Genomic DNA, 21,846 nt, shown 5'->3' on the forward strand with positions numbered 1-21,846 from the left:
GCTGTCTGAAATAATTTGTTAATATGAGCTCACTGTTTCATCAGCCAAAAACTTTTACGAACAACTAAAATGTGACTGAGCACATTCAAGCCACAACGAGTCTATTATATAACCCATCTATCTGATTTTCAGGTCTTCAAAGTCAGTGTTCACCTTAAGGCAGTTCGCTCAGCTCAAAAACAACCTGAAAACGCTTCAACTGTCTGACACTGAAGCACCTCACAGCTCAAACGATCGATTTCTGTCCTAATTGTAAATTCAAGAGAGGTTGTATGGGACTTGAGTGCTTGAGAAGGAAATAATTATTTAATTATGAAAAGATACTCCATAGGTAAAGGCTATATTTAAGGAATTTAGAAATACTTTTCTTTCAGAAAAAAAGGTCAAGGGTAAACTTCTTGCTGTAGTAATTGGCATATTATATCATATAAATAAATGTGTTTACATGCCACAGCATATGAAAGCAGAGTAATAAGTGCTAATGAGCAAAAGACATTTCTAGGCTTTCTTGAAGTGAAAAAATAAATGGAAAGATTCCTCTAGGATAGAAGCTGTTGGAAGTATAGATAAATGGGCAGGAAGACTTTACATCTCAGGGAGAGAAATTGTATCCCTTCCTGCTGCTGTTTTTTTTTTTTTTTTCTCAGTGGCAGTGGGGCTTCTGCAGGGTTGACTGGAATATCATGCCACCCTGCTTAGGCTGTAGAAATATGTATCAGTGGTTCTCAAATGTTTTAACTACCACCATACTCAAAAACCATATTACAACAGGAGTTTGACTTTTTGCATTTGTTGTTTTGGCACCAAAAAGAAAGAAAACAGTTTTTAATTAATTTGCACTGCATGCTTGAAGTATACATTTCCAAGCAGAAAGCATAAATAAAATGTTTCCCCTGATGTCAGAATTCCAAAAACCCAAACCTGTAAATCCAAAACGGCTGCTGTGTGTCCAAAAATAAAGAATTTACTGCAGTAAAAAAAAATAAAACTGGTAGTTTTATCTCATTAAATCGATCACACTGACATAACTGGCAGAGTTGCTACATTCACTGCTGGAAAAATATATATATATCATATATATAGTATAGCATCCGGTCAGTTCAACACATGGGATAATGATCTGGTCTATAACAGCTGAGGGGTTGAAATCAGTTGCAGTAAGTTTGGTCTTAATGAAATCAACAAAAGTTGCACAAGAGGAGTAACAGTTAAGCAGACCCCAAACATGAATGATTTTACAGATGGGGGCCACTGACATTTTTGCCCCTCCTCATCTTTTCTGGCACTTTTTTCTCTAGTTTTGCATTTGGCTCAGGTAACAGTCACTGCTGCTTGCATGAGGCAATACATGGATGTAACAAAGGTTGCACAGGTACCCCAACTCTTCCAGGATTGTACAACTGGTTCAATTGCCAGGAGGTTTGCTGTGTCTCCCAGCATGGAGGTGATTCCAGGAGATAGGCAGTTACTGTAGGAGAGCTGTACAGAAACGTAGAAGAACACCATCTGCAGAACCATTATCTGTTCTTCATTGTAAAGGGTAAACAGGATGACCTAGAGATGTCAGATGCCTACAAAATGACCTCCAGTGGACAACTGTTGTGAATGTTTCTGAACAAACAATCAGACACTGGCTTCATGACAGAGGCCATAGAGCTTTATTTCATTTGGTAGGCCCTGTTCTTTCTGCTCGGTGTAGTGGAGCCAGATAGGCATTTAACATGGACGGTCATCTGGTGATACCCTGCCTTTTTCACAGATGAGAGCAGGTTTACCCTGCATGTACATAACAAATGTAAAATGGTTTGGTACAGGAATGGAGATCATTATGCAGCCTTTATCATCATTCATGGCAGTTTTGGGGGTGGGAGAGGCACGATCTGGGGAGGCGTATCCATGGAGGAACGCACAGCACAGACTTGACAACAGCACAATGGCAGCCATTAGGATCAGGATGAAATCCTTTCACCCATTCTCAGCAGGTGGAGTGGGTCCTAGATTCCACCTGGCGCACAACATGCTCACCTTCATGTGGCGAGAGCATGCAGACAGTTCCTGGAGGATGAAGGAGTTGATACCATTTACTTAACCTCCTGCTCGCCTGATCTACGTAAATCCACTAGACCATCTCTGGTACATTATGGTCAGTCCGTCTGACTCTGCCAGGTTGAATCTCAAACATTCCAGTGTGTCATTGAAACCCTGATTGAGGTCACAGTGGAGATTGCCCAGGACACCAGTTGTATATGCAAGCATGGGAAATTTTGGCAAAATTGACTAGCCTGCAACATTGTTTTTGAGGTCATACATGGGTCTAGACAATGGATGGATGTTTTCAATCCTCCCTGTAAAAAAATGGTTGAAATACCATCTGTAAACGTCTGACCTGAGCTGTACATGTGCTGTACATATCAATGTGGAGTCAGGTGGTTTACAGCTACATTGTTAACTCATATGAGACGTAGGTGAATTTCTTACTTAAATATGATATAATCTGTATGATATAATCTGATATATATAATCTAATATAATCTATAATCTAATATAATCTAATATAATCTGATATATATAATCTAATATGATATAATCTGATATAATTTTGATGTTTGGAGCTTCTATACATGGTTGTGTGCTGGTGTACGATTATAAATAGGTGGTTGAAACAGTCAGAGATGGGGTGAGACGGATTTGCAAAAAAAATCTGAACAACAAGAAGAGGCTGTGTGCAGGAGGAAAATTGAGGTCAACTGTCAGGGAGTATTGATGTTGAAAGCAAACACAACAAAGTGGAAAGCCTGTGCTCTGGCTTTCTCAAATGAAACACACGCACACACGCACATTGGCATCGTCACATACCAGCAGCCAGATCTAACATAAGGAGGAATGGAGGAGGTATGGTTGCATATTTTCCAAGGCAGGATTACTAAGAGCCTGAGGAAGAAGATGTATTTCTGCAATTAGAAGGCGTTTGGTGAGTCTTAAAAGACGGGTTTGGCTGTGTCTTTTTATGGGCCGCACATATGATGCAGCCTCAGATCAAAATGACACAAACGGAAAGTTGAAAGGAATTAATTCACAATCTATATGATGGTTGATCTCTTTGAGATGTTATTTTCTGTGCCAAGGGAGCTGATCTCAGTTAATCAAAGTTAACAAAGTTTGATTTCTACAGTGTACAAAGCGAATGAAATGCAAACTTTACTTTTATCTGAAAAGAAGTATTTGGACCACTGAGCAGCAGTCTAGTTCTTGTTTTTGTTTTTTATACATTTAGTCAAAAGCTATGCTTTACTCTTTTGGTGCTGGTTGGTCCCAAAAAAATCCTGATAAAACACATTTTAGTTTGTGGTTGTAGCGTGAATTTTATTTATAATTTGTAATTCTACCCATAAATGTGCCTTTAAACAATTACATAATGTTGATGCAAGAAAAAAACCGAAAAGCGTGGGGGGAGAGTAGTCTGAATTAGGTTCTGGAGCTGTGCCCCACCTCATACATCGCACTCATTCGCCAGCCGCATGTGATTCCAAGCCGGCGTACATCACATCTACCAGGGGTAGCTGAATAATTGCTCCCCCTAGTGTCTCCTGTGAAGATGTGCACGCTTAGCCCATTATTTCTGTTCACATGCTCACCTTCGTCAGGTGATACCCTGCAAGGGTAACTATTGGCTCTCGTCTCAGACCTTCCCCGAGGTTGTTAGTTGAGTGATAAACACTCTGTGCGTGACCTCTACAATGAGCTTCCTCCCACACCAGGAAGTGCTGCAGAATTTCTCAGTTATATTAGACTGAAGTTGTAAAGCAGAGATGATTATGGTGCAACGCCGTTTAAAAGCGCTTTGCTTTGTCATGGAAGAAAAGTAATTTGGTCACTGTGACAGAGCAAATATACCTTTTCTTGGTTTTTCAGTCAATAGTACTGAATAATAGAAACAGGAATCTGCGAGTTCGTGTCCGCAATGCACGCTGGGAGCGAAACATGCATCATAGACATGTGACCTGCAAAAACAGAACTGTTGAATCCGTTCGTAACAATGACATATCTTATGGTAACTTTCGCAGTGAGTTGGCATAACAAGTTTGCCATTTCAGGTCTTTCACTTTTTTAATTATTGGTGTCAAAATATTGACTATGATTCTGGTGGTTAAAAATCACTTTTGTTATTGCAAATATCTTCTTAAAAAGAGTAGCCATTTTGTGAGTGGCAAGTTCACAGAGGTAATAGAAATGCGCGGAAACGTTTTTTTTTTTTTTTTTTTTTTTCATAAAAGATACACTAAGAGTCACGTTCAACTCATTTTCATTAAACGTTGATACACAAATATTTTCTGTAAATGTCGAAAAGTCGCCAGCCCATCACAGGACAAACAATCACGCACACCCACACATAAGGGCAATTTAGCGACCTAGCAGTCATGTTTTTGGACTGTGTGAGAGGAAGCCGAAGTACCTGGAGAGAACCCATGCATAAACAGGGAGAACAGGCAAACTCCATGCAGAAAGACCCCAGGCCGAGATTCTAACCTAGGACCTTCTTGCTGCAAGGCAGCTGTGCTGTGCTTATTGAATTGAACTAAACATAACCTAAGTTATCTCTATTTTTCAATAATAATAAAATAATAAAAGATTTCATTCAGAATCAGAAAAGCTTTATTGCCAAGTACGTTTTTGGACATACAAGGAATTTGTTTTGGCGTAGTCGGTGCAATACAGTACAAATTAAACAGTATAAACATATCTACAATATAATATAAATATATGTGCACAGTTTTAAGTGAGTGAGAGTACATATAGAGCAGTATAAGATGCAAGAGCCATACAACAGTGCAGGTGATCATTGTGCAAGTATGGCATTCATCTTCTATACCACTTCTTCCATAGTGGGTCACGGGAAAGCTGTTGTCTATCTCCAGCAGTCTATGGGCGGGAGGCGGGTTACACCCATGACAGGTCGCCAATCCATCGCAGGGCAACACAGAGACACATGGACAAACAACAACGCACTCACACTGTCACACCTAAGGGCAATTTAGAGAGACCAATTTACCAAGATGAATGAACGAACTGTTTCACGGTCACTTCAGGAATTGCATGGAGGCGAGCAGGAAAGATTACAGCTGACCCCTCACACCCCGGACACATACTATATCAGACTCTCCTCACTGGCAGGAGGCTGCGGACCAAAACCTCTCGCCACAAAAACAGCTTCTTCCCGTCGGCAGCTAGTCTCATTAACAAGGCCCTGGTCCCCAACTGACACTTTCCCCTTGCAAATAGTACCAATATCTCAGCACATGTAAATACTATTTCATTTAATTCTATATTGTTATTATTTTATATTTTTTTATATTTGTCATGGTGCTCTATTTGTCTTATAACATTTATTCACAGCTTGTTTTTTGTTTTTAACTACATGTTTCCAAATGTATTAGTAGCACCTTACCACCAAAGCAAATTCCAATGTGAAACTTGCCAATAAAGTTTTTCTGATTCTGATTTAGATTTGGTTGAGCTTTTAGTTTGAAAAGCTTCACCGGAACACACACAGTGCACTTCCTTAGACCCTTAACTAAGCAACGACAAATTTTTTGTTTTTCCCGCAATACAACCAAATAGTTTAATCAATTTAAGTTTGTCGGTGACTAGACTAAATGTTTCAGGTTGGAAGAATCCGGAAGACACGTTTCAATGTTATTTTTACCGGGATACCCTTATCATCAAAAGCTCTTTAATTACAAAAAATCGGTTAGATGGTCAGTTAAGCTTTTAGTTTGAAAAGCTTGACCGGAACACACCCTCTGCACTTTATTTGACCGTTACTAGGCAACCAAAGCTTTGCTAAGAAAGGTCTACACAATACCACCAAATTATCAATTTAAACTTGAAGTTGACTAGACTCAATTTTTCAGATAGGAAGAAAACTTAATCGAAAAAAGAGAAAAGTGCTTTTGAACATGTCAGGTGCTCAACAAAAGAGAAAGGACTCCTCCACAAGCTGCCAACTTGAAAAGCTACTAACCTATGTGAGTGCTACAGAACGGCAGAGCAGTGAGCCTCCGGATGAGGATGAAGATAAGCAGTCTAAAAGCAGAGGTGCAGTCCAGAGCAGCGAGGTGGTCGGAAATGTTCAAGCACTATCTGACAAAAGCAAGATGCATGGACAGTCTCAAGTCTACACAGCAACTAAAGACACGCTTTTCTCAATGAAAACACCTCACCCTGCAATCCACGCGCTGGTAAGTATGCGTTGTTGAGAGTACAGATGTATCTTAATAACATGCAATAAACTCGAAATTCAGAGAAAAACTTAATATATTGAATTGGTTTAGTACACACAGTTTAATATATTTTAAGCGTTTATTTCTGTTTATTTAGATGGTTGTGGATAAAAAGGTAATGAAAACCCATAATTTACTATGTCAGAAAATCTAAATATTACATGGTTTTAGTGAAAGAAGCTGGCCATATAAAGAGGGTTGTATGAAAGTAGATTAATGGAAAGTTCAGTGGAAGGAAAAAGTGTGGTTGAAAAAGGTGCACAATACACATGCAGCCTGGCAAATCATTAGGAGAATTGGTTGGAATAAAAAATTATTTTTAAATTTTTATTGTGTAGTATTAAAATATTCCTAAGAAATTAAATTTTGTGTTTTCATTTGCAGTAAGCATAAAAATTAACAGAAATAACACCTGAAATGTATCCCTCTGTGTGTAGGCTAATCAATTGATATTTTCATTTTTTGAATATAATTTTTAATTAAGTTCAACATTCCTGAGATGCACCTGCATATGGGCAGATAAAATCATAGAAAAGATGGAAAAAATGTCCATGCTGTATTTTTGTCAATAAAAGTATTACACTTATTCTAATTAAAACGTAATTTAGACTTTTATTGGTTGTCTACTTTCTCTTATTTAGTCACTGGATAGGGTCTTTGGGATGAATCCCACCCTCCCTGTGTTCAGTCTGCAAGACCACAGTGAGCTTGTTTTCCTGTACGCTGCAGCTCATGTTGGGATCGTATGCAATCACACCTCAAATTCCCAGCACATTCTGCAGGTAAGAACTCATAGTGGGTATTCAAGTTATTCAAAATGTGTTTCTCATTTAAAGTGAGGATTATAATGTGCTACAAGTATGAAAAAACTGTACAAACATAATACATTATGTGTTAGGTAAACAGCCCTCCAAAAAGACCCAATTCTACAATGTCATACAGTATCTGGGTCGATTTCATTGCATGGGGCAGTCGGGACTGACACAGGAAAGGATAACAGTAAACAGAAAGGATCAACAATTGGCAGTGAGTTTTGAGTTGATAAGCTGTCATCAGTTCGCGCTTGGGCTGATGAACGGATAAGTAATGCATACTTTAAGTGAAAGAAAATAATTGTCAAAATTGTTTACCAACAGAAATCTTGTGGTGTGTATTTGCATTCAGCCACCTGCTTTAACAGTTTGTAGAACCCCCTTTCACTGCAATTTTTTTCAGTCTGCAACAGGTTTTCTTCATGTTTTGATCTAAAACTTTCCATTGTTTATTGTCATTTTCCTGCTTGAGGAAAAACCTGTACCCTAGTTTTTTGTATCCTCAAACAGATTTTTTATTTCTCCGGCCGCCTTCTGATTATCTCTGACCAGCTTCCCTGTCCCTGCTGAAGAAAGGCATTGCCACAGCATCATGCTGCCACCACCATGTTATGCACCCTAGAGGCCATGGTGTCTTCAGGGTGTTCATTGTCTGCCACACTTCGCAATTCCAATTTGCGATGTCCAATTGTAAATTTGCCGAGAAGTTCAATTTCATAAAATTGATTTTGCCATACTTCGATAAAGGCCAGATTTGTAAGGTCCTTGTTGTCCCTACCCTAAAATGTTCACAGCTTGAGATATTGTTTATAACCCAATCCTGCTTTAAACCTCTCTACAACTTATCCCTGACCTGTCTGCTGTGTTCCTAGGTCTTCATGATGCTCTTTGTTCTCTAATGTTCTCTAGCAAACCTCTGAGGCCTTCTCAGAGCAGCTGGATTTATACTGACATTAAATTGCATACAAATGGACTCTGTTTACAAATTGGGTGACTTTGAAAGACAAGCGGTTGCACTGAATTGTATACAGAGGTGAACAGCAAAATGGGTTTAGTCCAAACCACACCACATTTTAACATTTTTATTTGAAAAAAACGTTACAGCCATGTGTTATATTCTTTCCATTTCCCATTCACAATTATGCAATAATTCCCCATAAAATACATTAAGCTTTTTGGTTGTACTATGCCAACATGTGAAAAAATTACAGGCAGCATGAATAGTTTTGTGAAGCACTGTAATCCAGTAATGTGTCCCAAACATGTGAAACGTTGTGCTGTGAATATTCAGATTTGAGACAGGATGTTTAACTACTTTGCAGTTGGGATTTTAGATGAGCCCAAAACGGACCTCAAATAGCCCAGAGCTTCAAAGAATGCTGGATGTCCTCTATTGAACTCAGTCTCTATTACAATCCAATAGGCAGGAAACGGGAAGCTCTTTAGTTTAATTCGAGTTGTTACCGAATCTTCATGCATTGTCTGGTTTGCAAACAAATGACAAATACTCTGAGAGTCATATCCATTATTAGTCATTAAAACTTAAATTAGATGACTTTAGGCAAATATATATTTACATTAACAGGTGCTCATTACATTGGTTTAGTTTTCAACAGTCTGCATGGTGAAATGTTTCATTGTCTTTAGGGTCACTCCCATCCCATCTCATGCATGTGTGTGAGTGAGGACAGACGCTGGATTGCAACAGGAGACAGCGGGCCAAGGAGCACGGTGATTATATGGGACTCCTACTCTGGGTAACACTTCATTTTTACATAGATTGAGGTATTTCTTGTGTCCTGTCCTGACTATTACTCATGACGTTAGTCTGATTTGTGAAAAATCTTCCAGTATTCCTGTGAATACATTGTTTGATTGCCACCCTGCCAGCGGTGTCGCTGCTGTGGCGTTTTCAAGCAACACAAAATACCTAACAACTCTTGAGAAAGCAGAACGTCAAGTGAGTATGAAAGGATGATCAGCATAGACAGATTTATTTACAAATAACATATCTTAATTAGATGATTTTAATGGAAAATGCAAAAAATAAACAAATAAATGTGGAACTTCGATCTGTTTTTTTTACTATGATAAAACACAAGCACTCACAGTAGCCTATTTGATTTTGAAAGCAGCAACATTATTAATACAACCTTGATATTTTTTTCATACTGGATTTGACAACAATATACACAATGTACTGCTGCTTCTCTTTTATAATGATCCTACCAGAGTGTGTGTATTTGGGATTGGACCAGTGATGCACAAAAGCCCCTCTGTTGTACTGAACTGAACCCCAAACATGGTTTTCAAGTAAGCATGTTTCTTTTCTTCATTGGAATATCTGACAGTGAGGAGATATTGGATTATAATGTTGGTTTGTTTTTCAGGAATACATCATTTTTAACCCAAATGATAGCACTCAGCTTCTCAGCTGCAGTAAAAGTCACGTGTTAATCCACAGCAGGGTAAGTTCATGATGATCATTTTTAGTAAAAAATGAATGCACGGCTGATAAGATTCAGTGTGTCAATTGTTTAGTCTCTTTTCAGGCCAGTGAAAGTTTGCAATACATTGCACTGAAGCTCAAGATGGTAAATATATTCTCTGAAGTTTTACATTTAATAAATACTGTCTGCTTTTTTTGTCTGAGTGTTGTTTTATCTGTTGCAGTTCACCCATGCAACCAATCCCGATGTATTTACTCAGCCTTCTCCTGATCCCAGTAATAGCGTTCGCTTTGCTGACATGTCTCTGAGTCGTTCCGTGTTTCACTGGAGAAAGCCTCAGGTCCTGATAGCCATAGCAGACTACATCCTGGCGTGGGACATTGTTGGAGACTTGGTTAAAAAACAGAGGCTGTCCATTGACAAAGCCAATAAAACCTGCATCCACCGAATCACCGTTCTCACCATAACTGATGGGTATCCAGAGCTGTGAATATTTACTGCAATTGACATTTACATGTTCCTTAAATTGACCTTGTGACCAGTTTGTTTATGTCACCTTATCTTACAGCTATGTGGTAACTGGCGATATACAAGGTCAAGTCCGGTTTTATGATGAAAACTTCCTGCTTGTCAGCTGTTATGGCGATTTCAACCTGGATCCTGTAGTTTCTATTTCCTTTTCCAAAGACACACCTACCGAGGGCTGTCAGGAGGACTGCACTCTGGAGGCCAACCTGTTACTAATCAGGTAGAAGATGTACAATCTAACGCATTTTACACTGTTTTGTCTCACAAACGAAAAAAAAAAAAAAAAAACTGATTACAGAGCCTTGTAAAAGTAGTCCTACCCCTTAAATCTTTCATCCTTTATCATGTTACAAAAAAAACTTTAATGTGTTTTATTGAGATTTTATATGATAACCCAACACAAAGTAGCGGATGCCTGGGAAGTGGATGGAAAAAACATGATTTTAATATATTCTTACAAATAAACACCTAATAGGTATATAGGCAGTGGAAACACCGGTTGCTGCCGTTACAGCTGCACACATTTTTGGAATGTGTCCCTACCAGTTTTGAACTTTTAGAGGCTAACCATTTTCCCATCCTTCTTTTAGAAATAGCTCAGACTAGAAATAGCTCAGGCTGGATGGAGAGCATGCGTGAGCATTCATTTTCAAATCTTGCCCCGGACTCTCGGTTGGATTTAGGTCTAACGTCCACCCCACACCCCCTCAGTAAAATCCTGCCATCATTTTTTACTGTGGGGAAGGTTTGCTAGTTTTCTACTACACACAGAATTTTGCATGTAGGCCGAAAAGCTAAATTTTGGACTTATCTGACCAGACCACCTTCTTCCACATGTTTTCTGTGTCCTCTACATGGTTTGTGGCAAACTGCTGGGGGAATTTCATGTTTCTTTCTTACAGCAATTTAACAATCTTGCCATTCTTCCAAAAATGCCATATTTGTAGAGTGCACAACTAATAATGTTATAGTCAGTAGATTCTCCAACCAAAGTTGTGGATCTCTGCAACTCCTCCAGAGTTGCTTTGGGCATTTTGGTTGCTTCTCTGATTAATGTTCTCCTTGTCCACCCTGCCAGTTTAGGTGGACACCCATGTCTTGGTAATTTTTCAGTTGTGGAGAATTGATGAAACGGTTCTCTGTGAGATGTCCAAAGCTTGGGATATTGTTTCATAACCTAATCCTGCTTTAAACATCCTCCCTGAACTGTTTGCTCTGTTCCTTGGACGTTGTGATGCTGTTTGTCCACTATGTTCTCCAATAAACCTCAGAGGCCTTCATAGAACAGCTGGATTTATACTGAATTAAATTAAATGAAACACAGATGCACTCTATCTACAAATTAGGTGACTTCCAAAGGCAATTGGTTGCACTGATGTTTTATTTAACAGCAAAGGGGTTAAAGGGGTTAAATGCATTTGCACAGCAAAGTTTTTAGGTATTTATTTGTAAAAAATGTTAAAATGTATGATTTTTGTTTCAAGTTACAATTATGGACTAATTTTTGTTGGTAATTATCATTAAATCCCCACAAAATTCATTGAAGATTGTGGTTGTAATGTAACAAAATGTGAAAAAGTTCAAAGGCCTTTTGCAAGGCATTGTTTTTCATTTTAGACTGTTTCCTTTGCAGGAATTTCATCATTTCCACAGTCAATTCGAAGGTCATACATGTGAACACACAAAGTGGCGTCTTCCAGACTCTTCTGCAAAATGATTATGAGCCTGTCCATGCAGTAGCATGCCACCCCTCTCGTCCAGCTGTAGCCTTTGGCAACCATCGTGGCATCTTAACACTATGGGATTATAACCGCAAAGAAATCATTGGCAACAGGGTGTTTGAGAAAGAAAAGCATATTCAGTGTGCTACTTTTGACCCAAAAGGTGAGCAAGTCTACTTTCTGAAACAGGCATGATAAAAAAAACATCTTCCTATAGCCAGTTTTAACTGCTGTTTGAATCATGTTGAACAGGATTATGCTTGGCTGTGGGCTTTAGAACCGGAGCGGTTTACATACTGGATGCCTGCACCTTGCAGAATAACCCTAAGGAATGCTTCCACTGCACTACAGACAGCATCAGCTTGATCACCTTCTCTTCAGACTCACAGTACCTAGCCACTGCAGTAAGCAAGTCTTTAAAATTGGTCTCATCAGGTTTCTATTCACTGAAACTACTGATAAAGTGTTGGTCAACTATTAAAGATGCAGTTAAAATACAAAATACATTTCCATTGTGGGAAGTTTTCACAGTTTTCTTTCAAAACTGTAAAAAAATTGGGCTTGATCATTCTTTTTTCTCCTCACTATTAGGATGCTGGTAAAGCAGTGACAGTTTTCCACTCTCAGAGAAACGAAGACTCATCGCCTCTTTGGGTGAATCTGGGCAGGTACTGCTCTCACTACAAGCCCATCAAAGACCTTCTTTTTGGGGTTCATCTGGACAGCACCCAACCAAGACTGCTCTCCCTGGGATTGGACCGCCAACTAGTTAGCTGATATAGTTTATTTTATATTTTCTGAATCAGTTATTTTTGCCTTCCAGTTGGCTCTACAGTTGTGTGTTGATAAATTAGAATATCACTGAAAAGTTAATTTCCTTTCAGTAACTTAATTCAAAAATGTTATTTTCAATCATTTTTGTGACATATTTTAAGCAGTTATTTGAATTAAGTTTGGTTGTGGTTTACAGCTTTTAAAATTCAAAATTTTAATATTTACAACACCAGTAAAACAAATTACATAGAAAAGTATGTCCATCTATTGTATAGTATATGCACTTAATGATTGGTCGGGGCTCCTTTCACTAGAATTACTGCACCAATGCAGTGTGGCATAAAGGTGATCTGCCTGTGGTTCTGCTGTGGTATAGAAGGCCAGGTTTCCTTGATCGCTATAAATGGATTGATCTTACAAAGAGCTTTTCCAGTCATACCGACCACTCAAAGCACTTTACACTAGAGCCACATTCATCCAATAGCACTCACAAACCCCCACACAATCAGACACAGATCAATCTGGAACTAGAGGTTAAATGCCTTGCCCTTAGTGCTCATCAATATGTAGCGGGAGGAACCTGTAATCATACCTACAACTTTCGGATTGCAAGACAACTACTGTCCTCACTGAGCCACAGTCGCCTTAATGGGGAAAGAAGTGGCCATTGGGTCATCTGCATTGTTGGGTCTGGTGTCTCGCATTTTCTTCTTGACAATACCCCATAGACTCTCTGTGGGGTTTATATCAGGACATGCCCTGTTGAAGCTTCACATTTGACCTCGGGGAACTTGGATTGTGTGCCTCTCCATCTTCCTCCAAAATCCGTGGCCTTTATTTCCAGATAAAATGCTAAATTTACTATGGACCAATGACTTTTCTGTTGATTTTCTCCTTAGTCTAGGTAAAACATATTCCTAGGTTCAGTGGTGGCTTAACACTGCCGTCCACACCTTGTGTATCTCCCCCAAACTCTAGAATCGACATTACTTCACAGTCATCTCAAAGCTGCAGTTATCACTGTTGCTTGTGCACCCTTCTTCTACCACATTTTCTTTCCTTTCACACAATGTTCCACTAAAATGCTTGGATACAGCCCTCTATAAACAGCCAGCTTCTTTAGCAATGGCTTACTCTCTTTCTGGAAGGTGTCAATGACTGTCTGCTGAGCAACTGCTATGTCAGCAGTTTTCCCAATGATTGTGTAGGTATTACAATGGCCTTAACATAACATTACTGGACAAAATATCATTTTTATCGATCCAATGTAAATTTTTTGTTTTCATCAGGTGTACGCCATAACTAAAATTGATCAGAAATAAATGCTTGTGTGTCTCTATTTAACTCGAGTTTCACTTTTTAAATTGAGTTCCCGAAACGAATTATGTTTTTTGATTATATTCTAATGTAATGAGATACAATTATACATAACTCTGTGTATGTGTTGAATGGGGCAACAGGTGGAGTATAACCTGAAAAACAGTGACAGGAACAAGCTCCTCATCCTCGGCTCCCAGCGCATTGAGCAAAGTGCCGTGCCACAGTGCATGATTTGGTATCCTCCTCTCAGCGCAGAGCAGTTCCTTCTCGTTGCCTCGGACCAATACAAGATTAAGCTTTTCAACAGCACAACCAAGATGTGCAGGTCTGCAAAAGTATAGCTCAAAATCTAATCTTTCACTTCAAATTACAGTTTTAGTAATACATGTTCTACAAAAAACAGAAAGACGGTCCTTGGCCCAACGTATGGTTCTCCAATTAAGCAAGTCAGGATTCTTCCAAAGTCAAACGAACCTGAGATAAACTCATATCACCTGGCATTCATCACAGAGGATAAGGTCAGTGCTGGAGCAGTGTTCTCTTGTACCATCCATTTAATTGTAAAACTTTTAAAACCTGAAACAGTGATTTAATTTATCCGGTAGTTGGGTCTCCAGATTTTACCGTTGGACGGGAACCCCTATAACTCCAGCGCTTTGATCTGCCATCCGACAGGCGTCTCTACCTTTGCCTGCTCCTACGATGGCAAGTTTGTCTTTACTGCAGGAGGATCTGACTGCAGTGCCCTGTCATGGAAAGTGAACTTGGAGTAAGGTTTGCTTGTACCAGATTGGCAACCAGAGACAATGCATGAACAGTGCAATGATTTATTCTGATCGTGATTCTGTGACCTGTTATTACAGCGTGCTGGAAGCAGCAGCCGCCTTGGGTGGAAAGGACATGGTGCCTTTTTATTCACTCCTCGAGGGTGGAAGAGATGGCACGTTTTACAGAGTGAGTTAAAGGTTAAACAATCACTGAGTCTTTCATTTACTTATCAGCAAAGGAGTCATATTCCCATCATATTAGTTAAGGTTATTGTGTTAGCTTAGCAATTAACTGGATTTAAAATGTGATCTGGGAAGCTGAGGAGCTGATACAACTTAACATTCACTCTGCAGAAATATCTTATTACAGCTGAACTACTCGTGAAGTTCTCATTGATGTGTGGAAGCGCATCTACAAAAGAATCACTCTTTGTTAAAAACGAGCATTATTATTGGTCACTACACTAGAACAGCCGTATAATATTTCAGTAATTTAAATATGTGGCTAAAAGGCTACTTTTGTGACTCCTTCATTGGAAAACATTTTTAGTGAGACATGCAAGGACAATGCTGTTTCACCCTGACCCGTTAAATCTTTTGCCATGTGGGAGAAAATATTGCTCCCTCATATGAAGAAATAAAGAATCTCCAGTAACTCTCATTTGAACAAGAGAACGTTGTTTTTTAACACATAAAAATTTTGTGAAAAAGCATCTTCTCCCTTACAGATTCCTCTTTAATTTTTTTATCATTTCTATTTATTCTCGAGTAAAAACAAAGTATTAGCTATGGTAATTGTTTATGGACTTCTACATTTTGTGACATTTTATGCATAGTTAAAATTAGGTGCTGTGAAAAAGTATTATCCAGACCATAAGGATCCCCTTGGTTGTCTTGTCGGTCCACAGAAATGTTTTCCAAAAGTCTTAGGGATCATCTAGATGTTTTTTAGCAAATGTGAGTTGGACTTTGTGTGTTTTTTTTTTTGTTTTTTTTTCCTGCACTGGTTTTGGCCTTAGGACTCTCCCTCGGATAACAATTGTTTCCAGTCACTTTCTTATTGTTGAATCATGAACACTTACCTGAACTGAAACACGTGAGGGCTGCAGTGCTTAAGATGTTACTCTGTGTTCTTTTTTGCCTCCTGGTTAAGTCTTCATTGCACACTTGGAGTAATTTTGGCTGGCTGGCCACTCCTGGGAAGGTTTTCCACTGTTCCATGTTTTCCCCATTTGGGAATAATAGCTACCTCTTTTTTGAGGGCTAGTGCTCATTCTCGTGTTAGAGACCGAGATGTACACCTGTTTGTAAAGTTTCTTTTTATGACTTTTAAGCTTACAATGCAAGCCTTTTTTGCATTTTGAGTATGCATTCATAATTTTTAAACCATTTGCATCTTTAGGAGATGGAGGACTTTTTCTATTACTGCCAAATCCGCCATCAAGGCACTGAAGTGAGGAAGAGACTTGAAGTATCTACCAAAATTCCTCTATCGGAAGTTCCCTATTTGATGAAAGCTGTGGGCCACTTTCCTACAGAACAGGAGGTACAAAGAACACAAAGAAGCAGTTTTAATCATAAGAAATCTTTTATTACAGTTCAGTGTGTTATCTTTACCAGATAGAAGACATGCAAAATGAGGTGAAATTCAGCAAATATGCTGAAACTGGAAAATATGTGACAGACATTGACCTGGAGGAGTTTATCAAGCTGTATATTAACCATCGGCCAGCCTTTGGTTTCTCCAGTGATGAGCTTGTTCAAGCTTTTCATGTTCTTGGTAAAAATGACCATACAGGGAAGCCCGTTCTGCAGAGAAATTATGTGCTAGAACTTCTACAGGCTCGAGGTACGCAGTAGGACACTTCACATCTTTCTCTCTGTCTCTGTTTTCACCTGTGTAACTTTTGCATGAAAGAGGAAAGCCTCCTCTGTTCTAATGTGAATATAAACATATCATGATCTGTGCATCAATTTGACATAACCAACAGGAGAACACATGACAGAAGAAGAAGTAGCAGTGTGCTTTGCCACCCTTCTGGGGGTCAATGAAGAAAAAGCAGAAGAAGGGACACTCTGTGAGCAGGACAAAGCACAAAAACAAAAATAGTAGAAGCAAAAATCAACAAAGAAATCTAAAAAAATATGAATCCCTGTTTAATGTGTCTGCACAGGTGAAAAATCTTCCCTGGGGAATGTGATCCCAGATGAGCTATCTGTGGAGACATTTACAGGTTACATCCTTGGCTTACCATTGGCCAACGAGCAGAGAGCCAGCACTTCACCTCCAGAATGATAACATCAACAACCTGCCAGCTAGTAATGGAGAGGATGCGTTAATGAAAAAGATTTTACCCCTAAATCTCCTTTATGATTTCTGTGCACAGTATGCTCTTATATTGATATTAAATGTTTTTATATGTGCTTTCATTTAAAAGTATAAATATCAGTTTTGGGGACATCTATTAGACAAACATGGTTGAGTTAGATTAGTCGGGAATGTAGTTAGTTTTTGAGAACACATTAAATGGCAAAGCTCAGAAGTAGCACCTGATTTTTTTTCTTATTTATTGTTATATTTTTAAACATTAAAAATATTGCAACTTAAAAAAAAAACTGTTTATTTAAAATAAATTTTTTTGTCAAAATATTGATACACAATGTGTACAACTACTTCAATAAAGTCAGGGTAAAAACGCTACTGAGACAGTTTCCCTTTTTGAAAATGGAATTAAAATGTGTCTCATTGCCCATCCATAGGTGGCACCTACTCTGCAAAAAAAAAAAAAAAAATAGTTGCATCCTTAGTTTTATTTCTGAAACTCATTTGTGAAAATAGCCCACGAAAACGGTGGTTTCTCTCGTAGAGGGAACGCAAGGATGCATCCACCACTGAACTGGATCCCCATCTGATCTAAATGATTGATGCGTCTTATATCGTTTGTTGTTTTAGGTTCTGAGATATAAGTGGGGCTCCAAATCTAACCAATCAGCAGCGGTTTTAAAGAATAAGCTCATGACTCTGGCCAATGAGATACGCGTTTCCATAATAACTAGTTACTGTAGAAAGAGCAGCAGCTTTTCGCCTGCAGGCCGCAGGATGGGGCGATGTCGGATAGTGGGCGGAGTCGGATGTCCAATGGCAAACACCTCCATCTTCTGGAAAAATGGAGGAACTACAACAAAAATTCTAATTATGGTTGAAATAGTATATATCATATACTGTATAAAAAATGTTGTGACTTTTTTTTGGTAAATAAATTAGTAAACTGTTTTGTGCAGTCCCTGACACAATCATTACATTTTTTTTCACAACTTTCAAGATACATTACTCATTAATATTGAAAATATATTTGCTCCCTTTACATGTCTGGAGCAGTATTTTCCAATCCTGGTCCTCAGCATCACTGACCAGATGTTTTTGCTGTTTTCCCATTCAGACATACCTTGCTTTTGTTAGTGGGACATTAACAGACTTTAAAAGACTTTGACAACAAGTTATTCAGGTAATCCATCCACCTTATGTGATATTTTGAAGCATGCAAACATATAAAACATGCAAGACAGCAGGTTCCCAGAACAAGGATTAGGAAACGATGGTCTAAAGTAGTGGGTACCAACACCGATCCTCAGCGACCCCTGTCCTGCATTTTTTTTTTTTGACGTTTCCTTGCTTTAACACACCTGATTAAGATGGTTCTAGCTAAACAAAAGCCTGTGAAACAACGATCAATTGAAATCAAGTGTGCTGAAGCAGGTAAAACTCTGACCATACTAGGGTTGAAAAAAACTGGTCTAGAAGGTTGATTAGCAATGCAAATATGCATGTCTCCATGACACTATATAGCATACCAACAATGATAAAATCTACGGCTTAGGATTTCCATGGTCACTGTAACCCAGAAGTCTCTCATGTTGACCCTACCATCATATTGCTGAGGTGGATTTGGGATTTCACTAACTGAAAGTGTATAAAATAATCAAATGAAGAAACAAGCAAACAAAGAAAATCAAAGATGGATAAATTAATTTGTTTTCAATTATCATCAAATTCCATACATTTAGTAAGATTTGAAATCAAACTTCAAGGCTTTTTACCTGGCACACTGAAGACACCCTTCTTATGAAGATCCATTACTACAGTTATAGGGTTGATACCACACGACACACAGATAATCGTTTTCAAAGGGCTTTATAGGACGAATATGCCTGTAAAACCCTCTCTATGTCAGTCCCTCTCAATAATCCCAATCACACAGCTAACTGCTGTATGATTCTGGAAAACGATGAAACCAAAAATTAGGAAGATTTTAAACATGAATCTAAATTTAAATCTAAAATCTTAAATATTCGTTTTGCTCTGACCAAATAAAAATAATTATTTGCATAAATACCTCTATGATTACCTAAATATTGCGCAAGCAAATACCAACAATACAAACATTATGCGATCTTTTAAATTTCTCTTCCTCATTTGCAAGTAACGTTGGTCACAATTTGCTGTCTCTTTTCATTTGACCACGATGAATGTCTGTAGAATTGTTTTCAAGCTGAAGGGTGGTTGGTTGGAAAGGATCGCTGTGGTTGCTATTTATTTGCTTATTTGATGTTCTGCTGCATGTTGTGCAGGAACGCGAAGTTCCTGGGGTGGTTGTTCCTCGGATTCTTCAACGGTTTGAGCTAATGGTCGGATTATTGCACACTCTTTTAGAGATAGAAAGGTCTGATAAATACATCCCAGAATCCAAAGAATTTATATTGGTGTTCGCGGAGAAGGTTGCAAGCCGAAATTGCTTCCAAATGTTTGGGCTGTATTGGCCTTGGTTCCAAACCTTTGGCATATTCATTTACATTTTAATGTGAAACATTATAGCTAATGCCTCACCTCTGTATCAGAGCTTACGGTTTTCTTGTATGTTTATTTAAAAGACGTAGCTCTTGAAAATGTCCCATTGGGTCTTAATGAGATTTGCTTGCATAATTAAAGGTAAAATAAAAACAACAAGCCATTAAAACAGAACCGTCTTAAATACCTTATAGTGTGTCGCGCCACAAAAACGCCACTCACATTATGGCGGCGACGTAAACGTTCATGTGACGTCATGTTTCGCTTATCTAATGGGAACCACGGAAGCTTTACGTTTCCCATGATGCTTCACGTATATGAACTGGTTTGTTCGTATATTTTCTACTGAAAGCAATGACGGTTTTTTAAGCCAACGTAAGTAAACATTTATACTCTATCAGCATAGCTTCATGGTACAAGTAAAAATATGTGTGAAACCATAATGATAAGCTGCTGATGTTTTTCTCCTTATAAATTCCTTGCCATGCTTAAGAACATCCGGGGCATTCAGAAGGTTTGCTATCTGGGCTACAAGCAGAGAACCCGGTTTCTCACGTACCTGCCCAGGGGAAAGTCCCCGGACCCGTGGCAGAAAGTGCCCTGGTTGAATCCAGCGTTGATTTGCGTTACTCCTTCTTCGGCGGAGACGTTCATGTGAACCGAGCCAGGAGATCGCCTTTCGACCTTGTCAGCGAAAATAGTAATGCAAACATACTGCATGAAACGCTTGAACAGAACGGGGCTCATTCTCAGAATGCACACACTTTTGTGACTTTCTAGATATCATTTTTGAATTTCCTACAAAATGCTGGAAATGTATGTCCTTTAGGCACCTAAATGATTTTTACAACTTTCATACAACTTTAAAATGTACGTAAAAATACGTATAATAAAATTATATTATACGTTATACTTATTTAAAATAAATTTATTCTAAATCAAATTTAATTTCCATTTTTTTGTAACATTAGATAAGCAGAAATGTTAAACTTAATAGGATTAAATATTTGTCACCCAAAATTATGTCATTGGTTTTGACCGATAGAAAATGCTTCTACTTTGAAATACTATATTTACTGAAGTTTTTGCTGGGTGAGTGGAAGGACACAGGAAAAAGGTAAAATACTTTAGTGTTGGAGCTATTTAGTCTTTATTAACTTGAATATAGTTAAGGTTAGCGCTGCTGATTTTGTGTTTATTTTTTGAGTTATTTATGGGAGTTATTTGTTGGTAAATTATCATTTATAATGTTTGTTTTGTTATTTGCTTTTGTAAGTCAGCTAGGAAGAACTGTGGGGCATAAGTAAAGGAACTGGTATAGGACCATCATACACTGGGGTGGCCCTATGTTTTTTATTTTTACCAGAGCAGGAGAAGCAGCAGGAGACAAGAACGAAAATAGATCTTTGTTTATTGCTTGCCAAACTGGATAAATAAACCGTAAAAAGCAACCTTTCAAAATTTTGGGCATTGGACTTCTTTTGCCTGCGTAAGAAATACATCCACAGTGCCATAGTAGCTTGTTGATCTTTAAAGTTGAATGTTTAGTTTGACAAACAATGTAATCGCCACTACACTTTCAAAAGTGTTCATATGCTAACCTTTCACATTTTGTCACATTACATCCACAAACTTAAGAATATTTTTTTAGGATTGAATGTGGCTTCACCTCCACACTGCTGCATACTGGGAGGGAGAGACTGAGAGGATCAGGGTCAGACAATTTCTAGATCAACACAAAGTAGTACTACTTTGTGAAGTGGGAAGGAAATGATACATGGCAGACTGGATAAAGAATGTCTGTGAACATCAATTTTCAAGTATTTCCACGGCTTATTGATTTGATTTAGTGCCGGACTTCTAATAGGGCATGAAGCATGTGTATTAAACAACAGCTCTGACTGTATGTTTCAGGCCTTTGTCCTGCTGAAGGGCCAACATCATGGGTGGTTCTTGACAGGGGCCAAGGCTCACTAGCCCTATGTTGGCCCGGCAGGGTAGAACTGGTCCTGCCCCCTGTTATGAAGACAAAATCAGTTTCTTATGATGATATACCCCGTCACAGAAACAATAGCTAATTGATCCCTTGAACCAATTTAATTTTTTACCTATACAGTTTTATTTTCACAATGAATTAAAAATTAAGGTGTTGCACTTTGAGCTTCTGCCGTACTGCGATAGGATCAGTTTTTATCTGCTAGATCAGGAGTCTACAACCCGCAGCTCCAGAGCGGTATTTGGCTCTGTGGCTCACTTAATATTTGAAATGATGAAATAGTTTTTTGCTTCATTGTTTTGTTCTGTGCCCCCATGAAAAAACACTGGCCCCACCTTGGGCCCCCAGGTA

At 38.5% G+C, this 21,846-nt stretch overlaps 1 protein-coding gene across 2 annotated transcripts; it reads left to right on the plus strand.

The window, feature by feature from the left end:
• The first annotated feature begins 5,539 nt into the window (after positions 1 to 5,539).
• On the plus strand, positions 5,540 to 20,260 carry cfap251 (cilia and flagella associated protein 251). 2 transcript variants are annotated; one of them, XM_047367633.1, is made up of 20 exons: positions 5,540 to 6,239; positions 6,923 to 7,063; positions 8,741 to 8,850; positions 8,945 to 9,053; positions 9,326 to 9,406; positions 9,484 to 9,561; positions 9,646 to 9,687; positions 9,767 to 10,017; positions 10,112 to 10,291; positions 11,705 to 11,955; positions 12,045 to 12,196; positions 12,384 to 12,560; positions 14,027 to 14,211; positions 14,290 to 14,404; positions 14,504 to 14,655; positions 14,750 to 14,840; positions 16,056 to 16,199; positions 16,274 to 16,502; positions 16,645 to 16,731; positions 16,828 to 20,260. In XM_047367633.1, exons 1-20 carry the CDS (start codon positions 5,958 to 5,960, stop codon positions 16,947 to 16,949), a joined length of 2,979 nt encoding a protein of 992 aa, XP_047223589.1. In that variant the 5' UTR covers positions 5,540 to 5,957; the 3' UTR covers positions 16,950 to 20,260. The 2 variants fall into 2 exon arrangements, with proteins under 2 accessions (XP_047223589.1, XP_047223579.1); XM_047367623.1 differs by having other exon boundaries at positions 5,541 to 6,239; positions 14,492 to 14,655.
• The last annotated feature ends 1,586 nt before the right edge of the window (positions 20,261 to 21,846 follow it).

Source organism: Girardinichthys multiradiatus, chromosome 1 (genome assembly GCF_021462225.1).
Source record: "Girardinichthys multiradiatus isolate DD_20200921_A chromosome 1, DD_fGirMul_XY1, whole genome shotgun sequence".
NCBI classification, from domain to species: domain Eukaryota; kingdom Metazoa; phylum Chordata; class Actinopteri; order Cyprinodontiformes; family Goodeidae; genus Girardinichthys; species Girardinichthys multiradiatus.

Excerpts from the sequence above, each read along its gene's own strand:
- cfap251 (XM_047367623.1), top strand. The coding sequence starts at position 5,958 with ATGTCAGGTGCTCAACAAAAGAGAAAGGACTCCTCCACAAGCTGCCAA. Across the intron at positions 6,240-6,922 it reads ACCCTGCAATCCACGCGCTG|TCACTGGATAGGGTCTTTGG; the intron begins GTAAGTATGCGT and ends TCTCTTATTTAG. Across the intron at positions 12,561-14,026 it reads TGGGATTGGACCGCCAACTA|GTGGAGTATAACCTGAAAAA; the intron begins GTTAGCTGATAT and ends ATGGGGCAACAG.